This window comes from Spodoptera frugiperda, chromosome 27 (genome assembly GCF_023101765.2).
Source record: "Spodoptera frugiperda isolate SF20-4 chromosome 27, AGI-APGP_CSIRO_Sfru_2.0, whole genome shotgun sequence".
Taxonomy (NCBI): Eukaryota; Metazoa; Arthropoda; class Insecta; order Lepidoptera; family Noctuidae; genus Spodoptera; species Spodoptera frugiperda.
In genome coordinates this window covers 5,656,713-5,678,738 of record NC_064238.1, presented here as the reverse complement: position 1 = coordinate 5,678,738, position 22,026 = coordinate 5,656,713, and the positions used below count along the sequence as shown (strand labels likewise).

The following is a 22,026-nucleotide window of genomic DNA, read 5'->3' as shown; positions in this document are numbered from 1 at the left end:
AAAGTTATTGTCTACATCGTTTATGTTCAACATTGTATCTAAGAGCCTGTAATATACTTTGTCACTTTATTTAAGTACAGAAATACAAGGTTTTATTGTTGATATAAATCACTAAATGTTACTTTGAGAATATACATAAGTAGGTAAATTGGACCCAATTAAATAAGTAAGTCGTTCTAAATATGAGCAAATACACTATACCTACTTGATGATTATTCCATCGTGAACAAATAATCTATTGTAAAAATTGAATAAATGTAAGATTCATTATCAAGATCAAAGATGCATGGTTAACTAATAACCTTACAACTAATCGTATAACAAAACGCAACCTTTATCTACAGTAAAGTTTTAACCATCTACTCGTCCTCTAATTCTCTTCTGTATACCTACACAGCATTATAAAAATCACGTCATTACAAAAATCCTCAAAATAAACCTCACTATTATGGGCATAGAAGGTAGATTTGAATATAAACAAACAATAAATAAACAGCCGTTTCCTTATGAGAGTACAACATAGACCGGTGACGTAAGCAACATGTATGCGGCCCTCACCTTACCGCAGGCCTTGCACTTGCCCTTCTCTGAGCGGCGGTGGACCCAGTGGTGGTGAGTGATGGTCTGCTCCCGATACTGCCTGACTCCCACGTCCCTGAAAGTCGGCTTGCACGTGAACTGCACACGGTCCATCAATATGTCGATGCATGCTGTGTGCGCGACTATCTTGCATGCCGAACACTTCATACGAGACCCATGTTTCTGAAACAAATTTTATTTTGAGTTTTCCTCGTATAAACAATGATTACATCGAAATTATATTGAACTTTAACATTTTAACATTAGAGTGTATTTTATGATTGAACCACTTTTCCTCAATTATGTTATTAGTCTTATATTACTGTGGACGTATAGGCACCTAATAATGTTTATTTTTATATTCCGCAATTAGTCTAAAAACCTTTGAAATTATGTCTGATGGTAAGAAGAGCACGCAAGTGATAAAATTAAAAAAAAAAATCTAATGATAACCCCTACACTAGATAATATATTATGTATAGCTACACCGTTAACATTCCATGGTATCTTAATATCAAAGTCATTAATCATTAATTAAAACTACTTAAGTTCTGTGTATGATAGCTCACTAAATACATCCAATTAGCGCGGAACATTGTAGATATACCATTTAATGATAAGCATTAGTGGCACCAGCCAAGTAATTATATTTGGTTAGTCGGCATTATAGGTTAGCATGCAATCACGTCCTCTACTTTTAATTTTGTGTACAGGAATATTATTAAAAGACCAACTAGTTTTTATTTCATCGAATAAAAATATTCGTCGTGTTAAGACACGCAAATTGTCTACAAGCCGGTACTTTAGAAACCGGAGCACGTACGCCTAGTAAATGCCTCAGTGACCTTAGTCCTGCAATGCTCCTGAATTTGTAAACTAGACCAAAAACAAATATTCTCATCAAAAACGTCTTGCGAATTTTTTATTACGTTTATCTTGATAATAATAAATTATGTAAACGTATGTACTATGTACGTATTAATACATACATGCTACATTTCTATATCATAAATCAACAGTACGTGTGTTTAATATGTATATTCTTTATTGTTACAATATAAACATTTTTAAAGCACAGTTTTTGTTAGTACGGATACAATGCTATTGTTTGAAAAAAGAGATGTATACTTGAATATCAAATAACAGAAACAGTAAAACTGCATTGTTTCGCTGCTGAAAATATAACGACGGACTGAAATACCTAGGCAATCAATAATCCCCAGTGAAATGATCTAAATTCGGGACACGAGATTCTTATAAATAGACACACGGTCGGAAACAAAGATAAACTTTTATTAAGGTATCGAACTATGACGTACCCACATAAGTTAGGATGCTATGAACTATGTACAAATGGTAACTTTACTCAAGTTTGATAAAGTTAGAGAACAAAGTATCGAAACAAGCACATCAGAGTGTTTATGTTGTCCTAAAGTAAATGACGAGGGTGTTACAATTAGAAATTGATTGCTTTCATGAGGCTCGCGAGACACCCTTTTGTTGCACCCACTGTGACAGGTCATCGCCACAACAAAATGGTGGCATCGGGTCATTAATCTTATGTACGACTACAACCGACCTGCGACATAATAGGCAGGAAACTTGCTAATGGTTGTTGGGGAAATTACATTTCTTCTAGCGTTGTTTAAGTAATACGCGAGTCGAGATATTTTATATCTTGCTGTAAACTTCAATAGATTTTTCATGTTAATGCCCTTATTCATAGCGATACAAAGAAGTTCTTACCAAAGAAAGTAGAAAAATAAATAATAATGAAAGATTGAAAGAAAAATATATCTTTGTACCGGTCCGAGATTCCTGTAACAGAACTCTAGAAAAATAAACACTTGTTTTGACGGTCTGCGTATTTTCTGGGTAAAATTTCATTAAACCGCCAGGTAATTTACTTCACTCCGCTCGTCACGTAATTTACTAGGTTCATTGTGTTGTTGTTATTCAATATGAGCGTGTCATTCAAAGATGATTCTTCTGTTACAATGTAATCATTTGAATTGTAAAAGCTTTTGCTTTTAGTTCGATGTTAAAATAACTTTTATGGAACGTTTTGTTTTATAGTATCGTTGGAACAGTGGGTATTATTTTCAGAAATTATGTAGTCAAATTAAGCCTAATGCTTTTAACGTGTACGGCAGTAAAGTATATACGCATCATTAAGTAAAGTTACGTCAGGATTTAATTTTATTTATGACGCAGAATATAAAATTTTCATGTTCCTTGACTGAAAATAAGAGTAAAAGGCCAAGCCACTATATTTCTGTCTTAGTAGCATTTTCTCCATTTAATCCTACAACGTGCGCTAGATTAACTTTATGGTCCTATGAGAATAGCAAGATTGGAAAATTCTGGATCGTTGACTTAATTTCACATGATTGAGACCTTCCATCATTATTATCGTCGTTAAGTTAAAATATCGGAACTTATTTTTCGGTTTTAGCAACAAATTCGCGTAGAATAGGTAAGCTTATGCCATATTTTATCGAATTAAGGTTTTATGGAAGTAACCATTCAACCTAATCATACTATTTTAGTAGGTAACAGATTATAACCTCAAGATAACGAGATCTTACACGGAATGTCTTAGTAGCCCCTAGTAACATCAAGGTTAATCTGTCTCTTAAAAGCACAAAATATTGATTCAGCGTGTATTTAGAGTCGATTATAATCTGGTTGAGACGAGGTCAAGTTCATAATGTAAGTGTAGAATTTTACTCATGCGTATCTCTATTTCCTCGTACTAATATCCCATCATTATGTTTATACCTGCTATTATTTGACTGCGTACAAAACACTGTATTTAGTGTTTGATAGTACGGTAAATAACAGTAAATGGATGCTTTATAATCTAAGCAATTTAGGTGCAGGTATATGATTTGGCAGTATAATTTGTGTCAGGAAAAAACATCTGCAGTTTGATTCTAAGTCTCTTAATTGAGTTGTCCAACTTGTCCGTGCCTTGGTCCCGCTAAAGCGAAACTTCTAAACAATGAGAAAAAAATATGCTTTGGAATAGGGGTCTACAGTTTCTATTGCTGTTCTTTAAAAATCCTTTATAGACATTGTCACACAAACGTATTTGAATATTTTTATTTCGACATCCTATCTGAGTTAGAGCAAAACAAGGCGGAACGAACTCATAATCCCCTACTTTTTATCAAATTCTAGTTCACCAAGTACTTAAATTAAGTAATATAGTAGGGAAGTAGATTTATAGTCGGTGTATAGACTCATCCCCTTTTATATGGAATAGATCGGCCCGATATCGGCGGCCGGCGACGCAGCTTATGTCCATATTGCCCATAGTGCTTAGTTCATACACCGGTAACGATAACTACATAGTCATTATGAGATTATCTACTAGCCCGCATCGTGTATTAATACCCAATACTGTAATAGAGGCATTTTTTAGAAATGTGTATAGGAAATCCTTTACTTAATTGAATCCAAACAATGCTGAGAAGACCACAAAAAGTATTTAACACATTGAACGCCGTGGTTATCACCGGTGACCGTCGTTAGCGAAAGATTTGCCATCAACAGTTTTCTACAGGCAGTCAAAGACTTAATTCGCTTTGCAAAGCAATATTTTCCGTATTGATGAGATTATTAATTACCTTATCATTTACAACCCATTGTGGGTCGTTTATTAGTCATTAAATAGATATGAGTAATCTTGAAGGGATACTAAAGAAGGTTTAGGTATGCGACCGACATACGAGACCGGCGCCAGTAACATCCGATTTGAAGGCTATTGTATGGAAACAATTTTGAGCGCGAAACAGATATTTGCGTCATGATACCCTATACATACAATTGACGTGTTGTGGTCTTGGCTGGTTACCACAAGACCTTTCAAGCCTTCCGTTTACAGTATGTGAAAACTTCTAGCCTATAAAAAATTACGCAAGTACGACTTCCATTTGGCCGGTTTTTCATTTTAAGTTTTAAACCCAACTTATAACATAAAATATACAAACATTTTTGAGTTTATTTACGTGGCTTGCAATGTTATTCTAATCTGTCTGTAGGTGTTTCCTAGCTCATGCTAACACTATCATAATATTTGTATTCAAATTTTGTGTAAATACTGAATACTAACAGTTTCTATGACCTAGTGCCTAGTCGCAACATGATATAACGGATATTAGGTTATACAAATATTTATTTGGAATATCTGCATGATACATTTGCATATAAGACCCTCTAAAATCCCAAAAGTATTTAATAAGCAGTGCTTAATGAGGACCCACTTATCTTCTGCGTACTACCCTTCACTACCTTCTATTGATAACATTTCTCTATTCTATGTTGCACAAGTCATGTGGTGACGTTGAGCAGAATACTTTTATCACCACCTCTTCCTCTCCGTTGGGTTTTGTAAAAGCGGAGTAAGTAAGCTATTTTTCGGCGGAACCCGGATGTCAACACTCTGAAGATAAACTTGAGTTTTTTAATCTGCGGCCTCAACCCTGCGGTATCATGCGCGGATATTATAGAAAACCCTTTCATCTGGAAGAGACCCATGGTCCCGTGGACTGTCTCGGACTGTTAAAATCCTATATTTTATTATTATGAATAGGTTGCTTATGGGCAGACGTGCTCCATCGTAGGCCGCATCATCACTTACCATCAGGTGAGATAGCGGCCAAAAGTCGACCCATTAAATGTAAAAAAAAATATTATTTATTTTTTATTATTTTCAGCCATGGTCGCCCCACTGCAGGGCACAGGTCTCCCTACCCTCCTTCTATATTTAAATGTTATTAATAGTTCTATATTATTTATTCTTACCTGGCATTCGGCATCACCGACGTAGCAACAATCTCCGGACACTGAGGTGGGCGACCACAGGTGTTCGCCACTGATGGCACTGTCGCTCCAATCGGGGGTTGAACGCAACACCCGCGCACCTCCGACATCGCCAGTCCGTCTGTAACAAACATAAATCATAATATTAGAACCTGCCAGTCATCATTATCATGCTAGAATGGCGACAAAATTAAAAAAAGAACGGCTTATTTTAGTAAAATCTGTCCAGTCTTTAAAGAGAAGAAGATCAAATCACCTGTGGTCAAGTACATGGAACAAATACAATTATTTTGTACAAAAATACAAAAAAAAATATACAAAAATAACTTGTACTATATTTTACTGGTTGAATCAAATATTATACGCATTAATTGGATATTAAAAAAACGAACGGTTAATTTTAATATGTGAATACAATGACACGAACTTATAATTTGATTGCGCGCCAAAATGTTTTATTAGGTCCATAGATTAAATGCAATCAATACTTGGCAAAGCACGTAAGGAGGTGGTATTTATATTTGTTTCACAAATTAATCAAGAGCATCTAGATTATCTCATCGTGTAATGGGTGTAATAATAACATATTTAAGTACCTGTTAGTACTATTATTAGTAGATTTATTTATTTTCCTGTACATGATCTGTTTTATAATTATGGAATACTCTGTTGTTATTGGGATAGGGGAAAACAGATCACCTGATGGTAAGTCATCAGCTTCACCCATGGGCTGGGTAACACTAGAGGAGTTATGAGTACATTATCGGCTTTCCAAAAAAAGGACGCTCTTTTTTAAAGATTTCAAGATGAAAATATTGTACTGAAAAATGATTTTAATAACTTATGCATAATGGGACGAGAAAGTAAAAGTAAAATAAAGTAAGTGCTGTATTATTTCGTTGAGAAAATCTTATTTGCATAAATAAATAATTCTTTTTGCGTAAAATAAAATTCAGTAGTACATTTTGACAGAGAGCCAAAACGTTAACAACGTTACACGACAGCAATGCTCCAAGGGATTTTAATACATTCATGAAAGGATTTAATTTAGGTATAAAAGGTGTTGGATAATACTTGTGAAGTATGTAAACAAGTGCGAAGTGTTGGTGTGAGACCAAATTTACAATAATACGCCTCCAGAATACGTTGAAAAGCCTTTGGGTCCCACCTCTTGTCTGTTCTCTATTGTAATGTAAAATGTTCAGCTGTTGCTCTTGAAATATGGAGCTCCGAGTAAATGTATGAGGGAACAAATAACTCGGACTGCTTGCCATGTCAACATATGTAATGATATGACAATGTTTTGGTTTGTTTTGGGAGATTTATTACTTATTTAAAATGCATTGTTAAATGCTTAATGGTTTCCTGATGGTAATAACTTGTAGCTTTAATACTAATGATATAACGAACCTGGTAAATTCTTCAAAGATGTGAAATCAACAGGAATTCGGTGGAATAATCAGTTTTAATTTACACGTGTAGAAAAATTACGTAAGAAAATAATTTTCCGTTTCGCGCCAAAAATCCAACCAAAGACAAGCAGAGTTAGGTATATTTTTTTAAACTGTATGCACCATAGACTACTAAAAAGTCTATGAACCATTGACTGCTTAGAATTCTATGTGATATAGACTGCGATAATTCAAATAAATGAGAATTGACGTAACATTTATAATAAATACATTATCCTAATTCAGTAAATATGTGCCCTATCATCGTTACGAATTTATGTAGGTTAACAATTGAGATAGATCTAGGTTAACCCTTTAGGTTAATTTTATATTATTAATTTTATTTGAAACAATGATAGATATATCCAGATAATATATCAACATGAATCTGATTAATTTTCAATATGTATGCTAAAGCTAAGTGCTAATAATAAAACCGGTAAAATATAAAATAAATTTCTATTTATTACTAATTTTATTAATTTAATGATGACATGATATTGATGATATTTGGCATACAGATAGCAGATAGCTGGCTAATCCCATACAAATAAAATTATGATATCAACAGTAACTTGTCATAGTTTCTAACCAAGGAGGATAATAATTCCGTCTCTTTGCGACCAAAATAAGAGCAAATCGATAACTATTTTTATCGTTAACGTATTTGGCTTGGCCTTGTATTCAAGGTTCGTTTCAATTTTGATTGGGACTCATATTTAGATGTAACAACCGTAAATGATTTGTATTGACAAGGTATAAACAAGAGTAGGCTTCTAGGTTACTAACTAAGTAGTTGTAATTAGCATAGTGAGTGCCAGAATGCATCATTTCACAAGATTAATCTAGCAAATGAACGCTGCCGCTAATATTGACCATGGCCGGACATGTAACAAACGGGGCGGATCGCTGATGGACAAACAATTATCCATGTACTCAGATTTATTAGAGGGCATTCAAGGACTGTTGTTTACTACACCGTAATGAACCAATCTTATAATGAATTCTTTAAATCACTTACGTATTTTATTAGCATGACCTGTATGTAATAAGATTAAGCTTCCTAAGCATAGAATTCACATTTAAATCTACAAATTTCCAAAAAATTACAGGCATAAAGTGCTACGGTTAAAATTTGAAAGGTTCACAGGTAAAGCAATTATGTCTTAAACTGAACGAATAAACAAGGTAAAGGACTCAAAAGGAACCTTTAAAATTAAAGCCTACTTAAAAGCTTTTCAAATTAGTCTACCTGGGAATAAAACCCTGTCAAGGATGAAAATTATTTAAGACATTGTTACAAGGATTTTTAAGCATTTATGTCTAAGTACTAGCAATTTTATTATTATTCATTGTAAGTTTATATGTAATTTTCTCAAAATCGTTTTGCAATACATCACTAAAAATGTGCAACATTTTTGATATTTGACTACAAAACTGAATTACTATCTCTAAAGTAGGTTACTCATAACCAACAAAGTTTCAAATATAAAATTTTACGTCCATACAGATCAATTGCAAGTGATGAATAATATGTAGATACTCATATACCAAACAGATGAAATACGAAAAAGCATTGCGGACGAGTGAAAGGAGGGTAGGGAGGCCTTTGCCCTGCAATGGGACGACCATGGCTGAAAATAAATAAATTGCGGAACTTTAAAAAAATATAGATTACTTTTACATATCTATTACTCCTGAAACGCGTAACTCTTGTAAATTTGTTTAATAGACCTTATTAAAATATTTGGAAATCACCTGAAAAGGTAACTTTATACAAGTATTCTTAATATAACCTCATGTCAACGTCTTGGCCTTATGCATTGTTCCTTTGATCAAAAGATTGTACTTGACCAGAATAATGTCAACAAAACTCTTTCGTGTATTCAGTTTTAAATAAAGAATAAAAAATAAAACTAAAAAACGCTGTCAGCGATCGTTTTTTGCCAGTTGAATTTTTCAGTCATACCGTATACACTCATTACCTAAAACCGCATAAAAATTATAAAACAGTTTCCCCTTTCGAATAAAAACAAATAAAATATATATTTTATAAGTGAATTATAATATTGTAAGTATGTTTTCCACAAATATTTTTATGTAGATAGATATTTTAGGTGTTTTAGGAAGTGCACCCAAAAGGTGGACAGGCGACCTAATTAAAGTCATAGAAAGCTGTTCCACTGGATGCAGGTCCCTTCCAATAGACTTTTCTGAAAGTAATTCTGTGAGGTCTATATGTTCAGTTCTGGACTGATATGATGATAAGAATTTGACGAGTTTGTTTTTGTTGACAGTAAAATTAGTGAAGATGGATTGTGCTTTCTGCAACCGTACGATGGAGGGCTGCGCGTCCATAAAGTGCAGTCTTTGTGCGTCGCAGTACCACTTGGAGTGCGTGAGCAGTGAGCACCTGGTGCCGAGCACGAACACCTGGCGGTGCTGCCGCTGCGAGTCTCTCAACTCCGCCGCCACACAGCCCAAGATCGACACTGCCGTCCGCGTGTAGAATGTAACTTTGTTGTAACTGGTAAATTGATTGTGAACTTCCCACCAAGGCATATTTGGAAATAAATGTATTTTGCTTTACAGTGAATTCTTGTTTCTATACTATTAGGAAAAGCGTGTAGGTAGCTAATTCATTTACATAAGTATGGTAAATGAAAAGTCATGACTAGGTAGCATTTCCATAAATGAGTGTAAATTAAAACTGCTACTTTTGCTATAAATAAATACCGAGAAATAAGTGAGTAGAAGGATGGGTGTATTTGTACGTCCGCCCAGTGACAGCTCGGCATACCTACCTCTGAATGAAAATGACGTTTCACTAAAATGTTACCGTTGACTTTTTTTATTTTGATCCATACATAATCACATTATTATATTAATAAACAGAAGTCCTAAACGACTCGTTCACCACTATGGAGGTCATTCATCACATCGCATGTCATCAACCATCAATCGATACGTTCATGTTTTTCCACTAGCCCTATAAAAATAAGGTATGAATCCGTCTCACCTGTTCGCTTGTATTTCCTGTAACGAGTTTTCCATGACTACACAATACGACCAAACATACACAGGTAGCTACACAGGTACATGAAAGGTTTGGACTGTTTTAATACCTACGTAGAATGCATAGTGCAGGAGGCTATGCTTTCAAGTCGTCGTACTAACGAGACGTGTATGAATAAACCAAACTGCCAGCCAATTAAAGCGGTCGGCAAGCATGCAGCTAATCATGAACGGCTATAATGTCTACGGCTATTTATTTTGTCCACGCTGCATGCAATTATATCGGCGACCTCGATCGTCACAATAATACTGGAAACAATGGCTCCTTTGTTACATCGAAAATAAGCAGGCAGGTAAATTAATACACACCCTTTGAAAAGATCTTTATGGAAATGGCCGTGGAGCTTAATATTTCATTTTGTTGATTAGGGAGGATCAATGTTGAAATTTGACTCAGTTTACTCCTACGAACTGAAACAAAATTCCTACTTTAAAATTAAAATAACCGCACTACTTTACTAAATAATTTTCAAACAACTTCCTTGTAAAAGTCTATAATTTGCTTGATCCAAACGCAAAGCTTCGTGGCTAATGTAAAATATTCGCAAACCGCACAGCTTGTCATTACGAAAGCGTCGGCTCCGTCGTTTGCCTTTCAGTCAACCCTCATTAATTCTAAGATTATCCCTCATTTGCCTAAGACCGCAGCTTAGCGTGAATACGATAGAGCAACACCTTTTATTTATTATGTAAACTTGCGCATCAACTGCGTCATCGTCCGAAGTACTTATGTATCATCATAATATTTGTGTATTTTTATTGATCACACATTCATGTATTAAATTAAAAGCCAGTGGTTACCTCCAATATGAAATTAAAGCTAGTAGGTAGGTAACTCCAATATGAATTATTGGTTTAGGGTCTGAGAATTATATTGTTTACATAAAATAATAAATATTATGATCGTTTTTCGTAGCACATTACTTTGGTGACTAATTAGTTATGTATTCGTATAATCATATTCCAAGAATACTGTATAGTACACAAACGAACTTGATTGAAGTAAATATAGAAAATAGGGACGATTACGTCTTATGAAATTATTCCTAAAATTCTTCTTATTATACCTACATTCGGTACTTGTACTATTAGATTTATTCAATGCTTTCCACTTAAATACTTTCAATAACAAAACAATGAATCAACTAAGTCAGGAATAATTGGAATAGAGTGAGCTTACTCCTGATTCCAATTAGCAAGCTAAGGTGAGGAATTAAGCCTGATTGATCGATCGTTCGTCCCTACAAAACGAGATACCTCCGGCTATGAAGCAGCACCTACATTCTGCCTACACTATTCCTTCGAGAAATACAATATGTGTGACGTGCATGGATGGGGAAGTTATTTCTGTATGTATTGTTTTAGTTCAACAAACAATACCATCGTGTACTTGCTAACATGTAATACAAACTTACGTAGAAGTTCAACGTTCATAGCAAATTAGCAGCGTTGTATAACAGCTGGTCGTCAATGGCATTGCTGAGGACTATGTGCTAATAACTCCGGTGTGTGGGCGAACCGGTTCCGCGCCGAGGCATCTCGATTCAACCGGCTTCTCTGCGACAAGGCTAGGGCTTTACTTGGCTACTTTCAGGTTCAATTTACTTGTGAACCTTAACAAGTATTTAAATGAACTAGCCTTTATCGTGAAGCACTGCTTTATTGATAAAACATTTCAACATGTGTGAGGTAGATAATTCTTTGCATAATTAAAGATTGTTTGGGATTTACCTCTAACATTTAAAGTGTTTGTTATACATGATGTCATTGACACTGATACTAAAATCCCTACAGAGTAAAGTTCAAACTGATCCCACATGCATAAACAACAGGCTTAGAACATGTGCACTAGTAACTAGTAACACATACAATCTTTAGCACTCGGCGCTGTGCAATGTAGGTCGTCATGCTGTTTCGACAATGAGAGTAAACATAGCGTATCAACGGTTTATTACCCCGTGTAACATAAAACGAAAAGAATTGGAAATCTTTGATATTTGCACTGCATTTTTATGCACTAAGCAGTAAAATATATGTGACTGTGACTACTCGTTTTACGGTTTCTATAAATAATGGTATCGCTGTTTACAATTTTGACTTTGATTTGCGGTCTCGTTTTGTCTCAAACATTTTTGACTTTTCGAAAATCTACATTGCCATAATGTCTATAATAGTAACATACATGTCTACTTTACGTATTTCGAAGACTTATTTTAAACAGATTTTCAAAATCGCATCAATAAACTCAACGTTTGTCAAGTTATTTGATTACTAAGAATAAACATCTTTTGACTTTCCGCTACACTGCGGACATCTCTCGCAGGGAAACACTGATGAAAACTGACTATTTTAAGAAATCAATTAATAAAAAAGAACAATCTTAAGAGAAAAAACCCAGTGCTGTTTTTGCCTGATAGAATACGAGGCATCTTGATTCGTAAAACACGTTCCAACCGTTTGACGACGGCGTTGCAGCATGACTCATTCAAATGTATTGATGGGAGGTAGTTCCGTGATTCCGTAACTGGTCTTAGTAAACAAAGTACAAATTAACAGAACACCGTGTTTACTCAATCATTTAATAACCTCAATATATTTGTCATATATCTGATGTCGCATTATATTTTCGAAGGATCTTCTGAGAAACTAACGCAAACGTTTCTAAACACATGTATTGTACGTACCTACTTATTATTTATTTTATTCACGTTTTCCTTATAGGTAAAAACATTACGACTTTAAGGAAAAATATTAGTAAAAAAACTTCTATGTTTAAATAAAAATCCTTTTCTATTATTTTTCCTGATTCAATCAGTCGTATTCGAAGTAAACTTTTATTCTACGGGTTTGAAACCTTTTGGGCTTACGTAGAAATGAATATGCATAAATACGATTTGTATATTAGCTATTGAGTGAATTTAATCATTCTGGGATGGCCCTGCTTCGTGTGTCAATACATTAACAAACATTTCATACACATATCAAGAGGCTCATAGAAAAATTATCCTTAAATTAAATTCAGTCATTCTATGGACGCGACCCATTTGATCCCTTCACGAGTGGACTCGGAAAACCCAGACCAAAGACTTTCAGGATATTGAATTTGTCGGGTTATTCGATAACTGAACAAATTCGATGTACCGTACCCATAGAGAAGGGTCGCTCTCCCCAATAGTTATAATTCAGATAAATCGGACAAATTGAAATTGGGACACATTATCGAAAACGTTGTATGTAGATACGTGCTCTGGGTACTAGTAGCGCAATCATTGACCGTGGCTTTGAAGCCTTATGACGTAGCAGTGAGGGCTAATTTTATAGTAGTAATGTCCACTCTTTCAATTTAGGTTCTTGTTGTTTGTTAGCTTATCGTAGAAAGCAACATATGCTCATAGCTCAGTACGACTTTTAACGCGTTGTGCACTAGCTTCACTCGATTCGTTGCGAAAATCCTTTCATGGAGTAGTCAGGCTATTTCGTAATGTCGAACTTTCCACAGTAGCATTATTCATAAATAGAGCATGACACATCCTCCGTTATTCGATGTTCGGCATTGACCTGCGACAACACAATAAGCTCCTTTCACTTTAAAAGGGTATAATTAAGGTCCAATAACTTTTTGTTCGATTCAAAATGTTTTTACAACAGAAAATACTTCAATCTTGTTCGTTTGTCGTTAATTGATTTGTATTTTTCTACTAAATTTAAATAATGATGTTTGTGTTTTTGTGATTATGATCACGTAGGATATTTCCATTTGAAACTTGTCTATATTCTGATGTCATCTGGATGACGCACACAGATTAAAGAAAGCTTATACACTTCTTTACAATAATTGAATTACTGTGGGCTGCGACTTGCCAAGATTAGCACTTGGAGATTAGTCGTATGACAGCATATTTACATTGATGGTTAGTGACCAGCTGTTGACATGGGATTTTAAATCTTAAGCCACGTTGCCTTCATAGGTAATTGCAAAAAAATGGTTCTTATGTAACTTCCTTAAAAACAAACCGAATATATCATTGTTTGTTATGTAACAATTCACAAAAACAAGGGGATACTGTTTCTAAATCAAGGTCGTGTGTGGGTTTTAACTGGAAATGTATGTTCCCAATGTTGACCACAACAAAACACATTAGGAGATACTTGTTTTGTTTACGGATTTTCCGTCAACTAACAATTACATTTCGAATTGATAGCACGCTTTAGAACAGAACATTATTGACAAACCTCTACACATTTTAGATTTTAAGTACATAAATATTTATAAGCTACCAAGCTCTAGAGGAACATTCAATTTTCTTAAACCGATACCTATTTCAGATAGTAATATTCTCATAAATATTAAAGGTTTCAGAAATAACTAATACATATAGGTACTTACTTAGATACTCACTCTTTCTTTAATACAAGATTTACTGAGAGAAGAGCAAAAATATGTATTTATTTTTTAACAGAAGTAACATTGATCTGAAAGATAAGTAATTTCCGATTGTATTGCTTAACTTATTTCATACAATTAACCTTGATAAGATTGCCAACCGTATTATTGGACAAAGCAATTACTTCCGAAGTTTTTGGAATTACTATGATTATTATCAATCATTTTGTGTTTATATAGCTCATTTGCAAAATTGCTACTAAAAATACAAGTTCCGGTCGAAAAAACGGTCCCCATCAAGAATTTAGTTTAGCCTTTTGAAGCGGCTTTTATGAAATTACACGACTATGACTTCTATGGGGTAAAGTTTAAAGTTGACATTGCAATTTCGCATTTGAAGTCACCGATCCGTTTCGACGTCACGGAACGCTGCCGTGGTTCCGTGGAACAATTGTGTCGTGTGTGTACCTGATTATACTACTACAGGATCAAAACGTTGAGTAGTTTATTATGCGGCAGTAACATGTTCCCATAAGAGTAGAATAAACTCAATTTATTACTCGTACGATAATACGATATCAGCTTAACTATGACATTGATAAGGGAATATTATTTTAATTAAAATGTGAAATATTTTTGATACTGAACTGATACGAAATGAGCATATACAAAGCACTGTATGTACGCAATAGCATTTTAAACGTCAGTCAATATATTCGCATATTATGCGTATTAATTAATGTATGACAACTCAATATGGATTAGAATATACAACACGCACATTGTCTTTGTATTGGAATGAGACTTCTGGGCACATTTCCATGACATTGATGCGGATCTATACGTTTACTTTGATATTTAGTACCTCGTTCTTTGTATAATGGTACTACGTCATAACTTATTGTATTTCCTACATTCATTGATGACTTTGTAACAATTTCTTACATAAGTCAAGATTAATATATCACGGTACATAACTAAATAACATTACTAAAGATTCCCGAAAGGTTAAACTGTAGACTGTAATGCACATTTCACTAATCTGACACTTTTTGCCAATTAACATTGCAGTTTTTGCAACATCAGACACTAATCTGGACTTCGTACTTTCACGTACTGAGGTTTTCGAAATCATAAAGCCCCAATATTACATTACGCTAGATGAGATCGTTATTGCTTAATGGAGCACCTTTTAAAGTGTTACCGAAACAAATTGAATGGTCAAGGTCTCTTTCTAGTTAGACACCGTACTATTGTTATATGTTCACACTTTATATTAGATCTGAGAACCATGCAAGGTAACGTCTGAAATTAGTGTGAAGCATGAAAAATGTATAGATGACCGTTCACATAAATACTTACAGTGTTATTTTCTTGTCGGTTTGTTTGTTGTTTAACCCGCGAACACAATGTATTTTCTATTGTGTCTCTTAAACCAGCAGATAAGAGGTTAATAGCAAGGAACTAGTAGCCATATAAGTGCTAATATGAAATTAAAATAACGTAACCAATTCGATTTTAAACTTGACCAAATACCATCACTTGGCTCCACACTTTTGTATATGTATAGCACGAGCTTTATCCACTATTTATCGCTTAATAATAACGTTTAAAACGAGAATTCGACTGAAACTTAATTTTCCAATGGTCTTCACCAAATAAGGGACAGTTGTAAGGTACCTTAAAAAAATACAGTGATAAAAAACATGAAAACGTGATCTTCATATAAATTAGAAAATTGATTGCTCTTGCAAGTCATTTTACAAGTCCATAAACACGATGGGATTCTACCTGTTAGATTATAAGTAAGAACAACTTTAATATATAATTGGTATGTATATGTTGGTACTGAGTCATTTGTTTGGTTCACTAGTAGACTTCATTCAAAGGATTTGGAATTGAAACTCCTCAATGAATCCGATGAATAGGACGTACATAGGTACGTACACTTGAATGGAGAAGACTCTTGTCATTCTGTTCTGTTCATTCATTGAAGAAGAGATGCGGACATTAAAAAAAGATAATGTGAAATTAAACAATTGTCTTGGTAGTTGATCATATTGTGGATATGATGGAAACGCGAGATTTTGAGTTTTATTCTCAAGTCGGTTATAAAGTTGCTGAGTATTGTCTTTTCAGAAGTTAAAGTGATTTTAAAAAAATAATAATAATTTCAAGATCAAATTCACCGAGAGCAAAATTTGACGTTCACCAATTAAAAACACATTGCATGATTACAACACATTATCGTGAGTATTGTAATTAAAATATCAGCAATTGTACAATCGATTGTTGTGAACGATGTAAATGATTTATTTATTGATTGTCTCGCAAGATGTCGTTCAAGGGCGTCATGCTTGGTGAAGCAGACACTTCCACAATAGTCAATTCTTAAGTACTTGCAATCGTGTCATCTGAATCACCTGACTATTGATTACTATCTGTCGTCATACCTACATTAGCAATTTAAATAAAAATATAAAATATCTACCAACAAAATATTTATAAAAACTTCCAAACTGATAGGAGAATCATTAAAAGTACATTACTCGATTCAAATTCATGTTTAACGACCTAAATGTTTTAGTTTGATCAAATATTATATCTTTGTACTAAAACGTTCGGTTTGTAAAACTGCATATTCAAGTTGGTCTCATTATACTCCCACTGCCGTGTTCAAGGACATATCCTTTACAGCCGGTATACGAAACGGCAATGAACGTCGAACAAAACAATGTGTGTTTTATAACAACACACACGTGAAGTCTCTTGTTCTAGATTTGCAGAAAACAGTTATCTTCGGTTAGACTGACGCTGTACGTTCCGATCTGTTGTGATTACCCACCACGCGACACCTTATCATAGATAACAATCACTCCCATCTCAGTATCGTACTGTACTAGACTGTTCCTGATTTAGATTTATTCTATTCACGTGTTATTCTTATTTAAATTATGAAACAAGTTATCTATCAATAACTTTGAGTGAAAACTGTCCACACAAGTGACTATTATGATACAGTGATGTAATACGTTGTGTTGTTATTTAATTGCAATGTTTATAAATATATAGACGAGAATAAATACTAGGGACATGGCTTCCACAGCAATTATCCTGTTAAAGTAGTACACTATGTAGTACCTATCGTCCCAATTCAAAATAATTACATATATAGATGAAATAACAAAGTTATAATGTACCGGCAGGTAAGTAATATCTCCACGTCCCTATAACTATATGTGACAAAACAGTCGGGTAATAAAAGTTTGTTTACCTTCGACTCTTGCATCTCCTTTTCAATTTCAGGTTCGGACACTTTTTAAACACAGAAAACGAAACACCATCTAAAAAACCCATGACCGTTCATTTAACATCACATATTTATCACAAGAGTGGAGGTAAAGTAGTATTTTATCACAGATGTTGTAGTGCGCTAGTGTGGCGGCATGCGCCGTGACTAAGCGATTAGCGCGAGCACGGAGACTGTAGGCCTGCCGGCATCAGCGGGCCCCGCGGAGTCCGCGCGACAGCTGAGCGCGTCGCCTGTTCGCTCTCCACGTCCCTGCACGTTGCACTTCACTGAACGTGCCGCGTTCACTAAGCCACTACTGCATTTTTTCGTGACGTACTGCAGGGTNNCCAGAATAATGTCAACAAAACTCGTTCGTGTATTCAATTTTAAATAAAGAATAAAAAATAAAACTAAAAGACGCTGTCAGCGATCGTTTTTTTACCAGTTGAATTTTTCAGTCACACCGTATACACTCATTACCTAAAACCGCATAAAAATTATAAAACAGTTTCCCCTTTCGAATAAAAACAAATAAAATATATATTTTATAAGTGAATTATAATATAGTAAGTATGTTTTTCACAAATATTTTTTTGTAGATAGGTATAAGAATTTCATGTGTTTTAGGAAGTGCACCCAAAAGGTGGACAGGCGACCTAATTAAACGCCCCGAAGGCTACCCACAGACCAAAGTCATAGAAAGCTGTTGCGCTAGATGCAGGTCGCTTCCAATAAACCAATCTGGAAGTAAATCTGGGAGGTCTATGTTCAGTCGTGGACTGATATGATGATAAGAATTTGACGGGATTGTTTTTGTTGACAGTAAAATTAGTGAAGATGGATTGTGCTTTCTGCAACCGTACGATGGAGGGCTGCGCGTCCATAAAGTGCAGTCTTTGTGCGTCGCAGTACCACTTGGAGTGCGTGAGCAGTGAGCACCTGGTGCCGAGCACGAACACCTGGCGGTGCTGCCGCTGCGAGTCTCTCAACTCCGCCGCCACACAGCCCAAGATCGACACTGCCGTCCGCGTGTAGAATGTAACTTTGTTGTAACTGGTAAATTGATTGTGAACTTCCCACCAAGGCATATTTGGAAATAAATGTATTTTGCTTTACAGTGAATTCTTGTTTCTATACTGCTAGGAAAAGCGTGTAGGTAGCTAATTCATTTACATAAGTATGGTAAATGAGAAGTCATGACTAGGTAGTATTTCCATAAATGAGTGTAAATTAAAACTGCTACTATAAAATACGCTATAAATAAATATCGAAATAAGTGAGTAGTTGGATAGGTGTATTTTGTGTATTTGTACGTCCAATCAGTGACAGCTCCGCATACCAACCTCTAGATGAAAATGACGTTTCATTAAAATGTTACCGTTGACTTTTTTTATTTTGATCCATACATAATCATATTATTGTATTAGTAAACAGAAGTCCTAAACGACTCGTTCACCACTACTAGGGTCATTCATCACATCGCATGTCATCAACCATCAATCGATACGTTCATGTTTTTCCACTAGCCCTATAAAAATAAGGTATGAATCCGTCTCACCTGTTCGCTTGTATTTCCTGTAACGAGTTTTCCATGACTACACAATACGACCAAACATACACAGGTAGCTACACAGGTACATGAAAGGTTTGGACTGTTTTAATACCTACGTAGAATGCATAGTGCAGGAGGCTATGCTTTCAAGTCGTCGTACTAACGAGACGTGTATGAATAAACCAAACTGCCAGCCAATTAAAGCGGTCGGCAAGCATGCAGCTAATCATGAACGGCTATAATGTCTACGGCTATTTATTTTGTCCACGCTGCATGCAATTATATCGGCGACCTCGATCGTCACAATAATACTGGAAACAATGGCTCCTTTGTTACATCGAAAATAAGCAGGCAGGTAAATTAATACACACCCTTTGAAAAGATCTTTATGGAAATGGCCGTGGAGCTTAATATTTCATTTTGTTGATTAGGGAGGATCAATGTTGAAATTTGACTCAGTTTACTCCTACGAACTGAAACAAAATTCCTACTTTAAAATTAAAATAACCGCACTACTTTACTAAATAATTTTCAAACAACTTCCTTGTAAAAGTCTATAATTTGCTTGATCCAAACGCAAAGCTTCGTGGCTAATGTAAAATATTCGCAAACCGCACAGCTTGTCATTACGAAAGCGTCGGCTCCGTCGTTTGCCTTTCAGTCAACCCTCATTAATTCTAAGATTATCCCTCATTTGCCTAAGACCGCAGCTTAGCGTGAATACGATAGAGCAACACCTTTTATTTATTATGTAAACTTGCGCATCAACTGCGTCATCGTCCGAAGTACTTATGTATCATCATAATATTTGTGTATTTTTATTGATCACACATTCATGTATTAAATTAAAAGCCAGTGGTTACCTCCAATATGAAATTAAAGCTAGTAGGTAGGTAACTCCAATATGAATTATTGGTTTAGGGTCTGAGAATTATATTGTTTACATAAAATAATAAATATTATGATCGTTTTTCGTAGCACATTACTTTGGTGACTAATTAGTTATGTATTCGTATAATCATATTCCAAGAATACTGTATAGTACACAACCGAACTTGATTGAAGTAAATATAGAAAATAGGGACGATTACGTCTTATGAAATTATTCCTAAAATTCTTCTTATTATACCTACATTCGGTACTCGTACTAGCAGATTTATTCAATGCTTTCCACTTAAATACTTTCAATAACAAAACAATGAATCACTAAGTCAGGAATAATTGGAATAGAGTGAGCTTACTCCTGATTCCAATTAGCAAGCTAAGGTAAGGAATTAAGCCTGATTGATCGATCGTTCGTCCCTACAAAACGAGATACCTCCGGCTATGAAGCAGCACCTACATTCTGCCTACACTATTCCTTCGAGAAATACAATATGTGTGACGTGCATGGATGGGGAAGTTATTTCTGTATGTATTATTTTAGCTCAACAAACAATACCATCGTGTACTTGCTAACATGTAATACAAACTTACGTAGAAGTTCAACGTTCATAGCAAATTAGCAGCGTTGTATAACAGCTGGTCGTCAATGGCATTGCTGAGGACTATGTGCTAATAACTCCGGTGTGTGGGCGAACCGGTTCCGCGCCGAGGCATCTCGATTCAACCGGCTTCTCTGCGACAAGGCTAGGGCTTTACTTGGCTACTTTCAGGTTCAATTTACTTGTGAACCTTAACAAAGTATTTAAATGAACTAGCTTTTATCGTGGAGCACAACTTTATTGGTAAAACATTTCAACATGTGTGAGGTAGATAATTCTTTGCTGATAGTTTTACTAAAGATTGTTTGGAATTTACCTCTAATATTTAAAGTGTTTGTTATACATGATGTCATTGACACTGATACTAAAATCCCTACAGAGTAAAGTTCAAACTGATCCCACATGCATAAACAACAGGCTTAGAACATGTGCACTAGTAACTAGTAACACATACAATCTTTAGCACTCGGCGCTGTGCAATGTAGGTCGTCATGCTGTTTCGACAATGAGAGTAAACATAGCGTATCAACGGTTTATTACCCCGTGTAACATAAAACGAAAAGAATTGGAAATCTTTGATATTCGCACTGCATTTTTATGCACTAAGCAGTAAAATATATGTGACTGTGACTACTCGTTTTACGGTTTCTATAAATAATGGTATCGTTATTTACAATTTTGACTTTGATTTGCCGTCTCGTTGTATCTCAAACATTATTGACTTTCCGAAAATCTACATTATTATAGTGTCTATAATAGTTAGTAACATATATGTCTACTTTACGTATTTCGAAGACTTATTTTAAACAGATTTTCACAATTCGCATCAATACAATCAACGTGTGTCAAGTTATTTGATTAGTAAGAATAACATCTTTTGACTTTCCGCTACACTGCGGACATCTCTCGCAGGGAAACACTGATGAAAACTGACTATTTTAAGAATTCAATCCAATTAATAAAAAAGAACGATCTTAAGTGAAAAACCCAGTGCTGTTTTTGTCTGATAGAATACGAGGCATCTTGATTCGCAAAATGCGTTCCAACCGTTTGACGACGGCGTTGCAGCATGACTCATTCAAATGTATTGATGGGAGGTAGTTCCGTGATTCCGTAACTGGTGTTAGTAAACAAAGTACAAATTAACCGAACACCGTGTTTGCGCAATAATTTAATAACCTCAATATATTTGCCATGTATCTGATGTCGCATTATATTTTCGAAGGATCTTCTGAGAAACTAACGCAAACGTTTCTAAACACATGTATTGTACGTACCTACTTATTATTTATTTTATTCACGTTTTCCTTATAGGTAAAAACATTACGACTTTAAGGAAAAATATTAGTAAAAAAACTTCTATGTTAAATAAAAATCCTTTT

The 22,026-nt window shown here is 34.9% G+C and overlaps 1 protein-coding gene and 2 long non-coding RNA genes across 19 annotated transcripts in view; 2 read left to right on the top strand and 1 right to left on the bottom strand.

The window, feature by feature from the left end:
* Positions 1 to 22,026, bottom strand: part of LOC118263915 (eye-specific diacylglycerol kinase) — a 148,086-nt gene that overhangs the window by 34,888 nt on the left and 91,172 nt on the right. For all 17 annotated transcript variants that reach the window (XR_007707302.1, XR_007707303.1, XM_050705468.1 and 14 more), the window contains 2 exons: positions 5,389 to 5,527; positions 559 to 762 (listed from right to left, as the gene is read on the bottom strand). Coding sequence is in view for 15 of the 17 variants with exons in the window: in XM_050705468.1 (XP_050561425.1) it covers positions 559 to 762; positions 5,389 to 5,527 (343 nt within the window). In the remaining 2 variants the exon portion in view is untranslated. The remainder of the gene's footprint in view (positions 1 to 558; positions 763 to 5,388; positions 5,528 to 22,026) is intronic.
* On the top strand, positions 8,579 to 9,453 carry LOC126912605 (uncharacterized). Its single transcript, XR_007707304.1, has 2 exons — positions 8,579 to 8,928; positions 9,155 to 9,453. It is a non-coding gene; the product is annotated as an uncharacterized LOC126912605 (long non-coding RNA).
* LOC126912606 (uncharacterized) lies at positions 18,145 to 18,730 on the top strand. The gene is made up of 2 exons (XR_007707305.1): positions 18,145 to 18,174; positions 18,432 to 18,730. It is a non-coding gene; the product is annotated as an uncharacterized LOC126912606 (long non-coding RNA).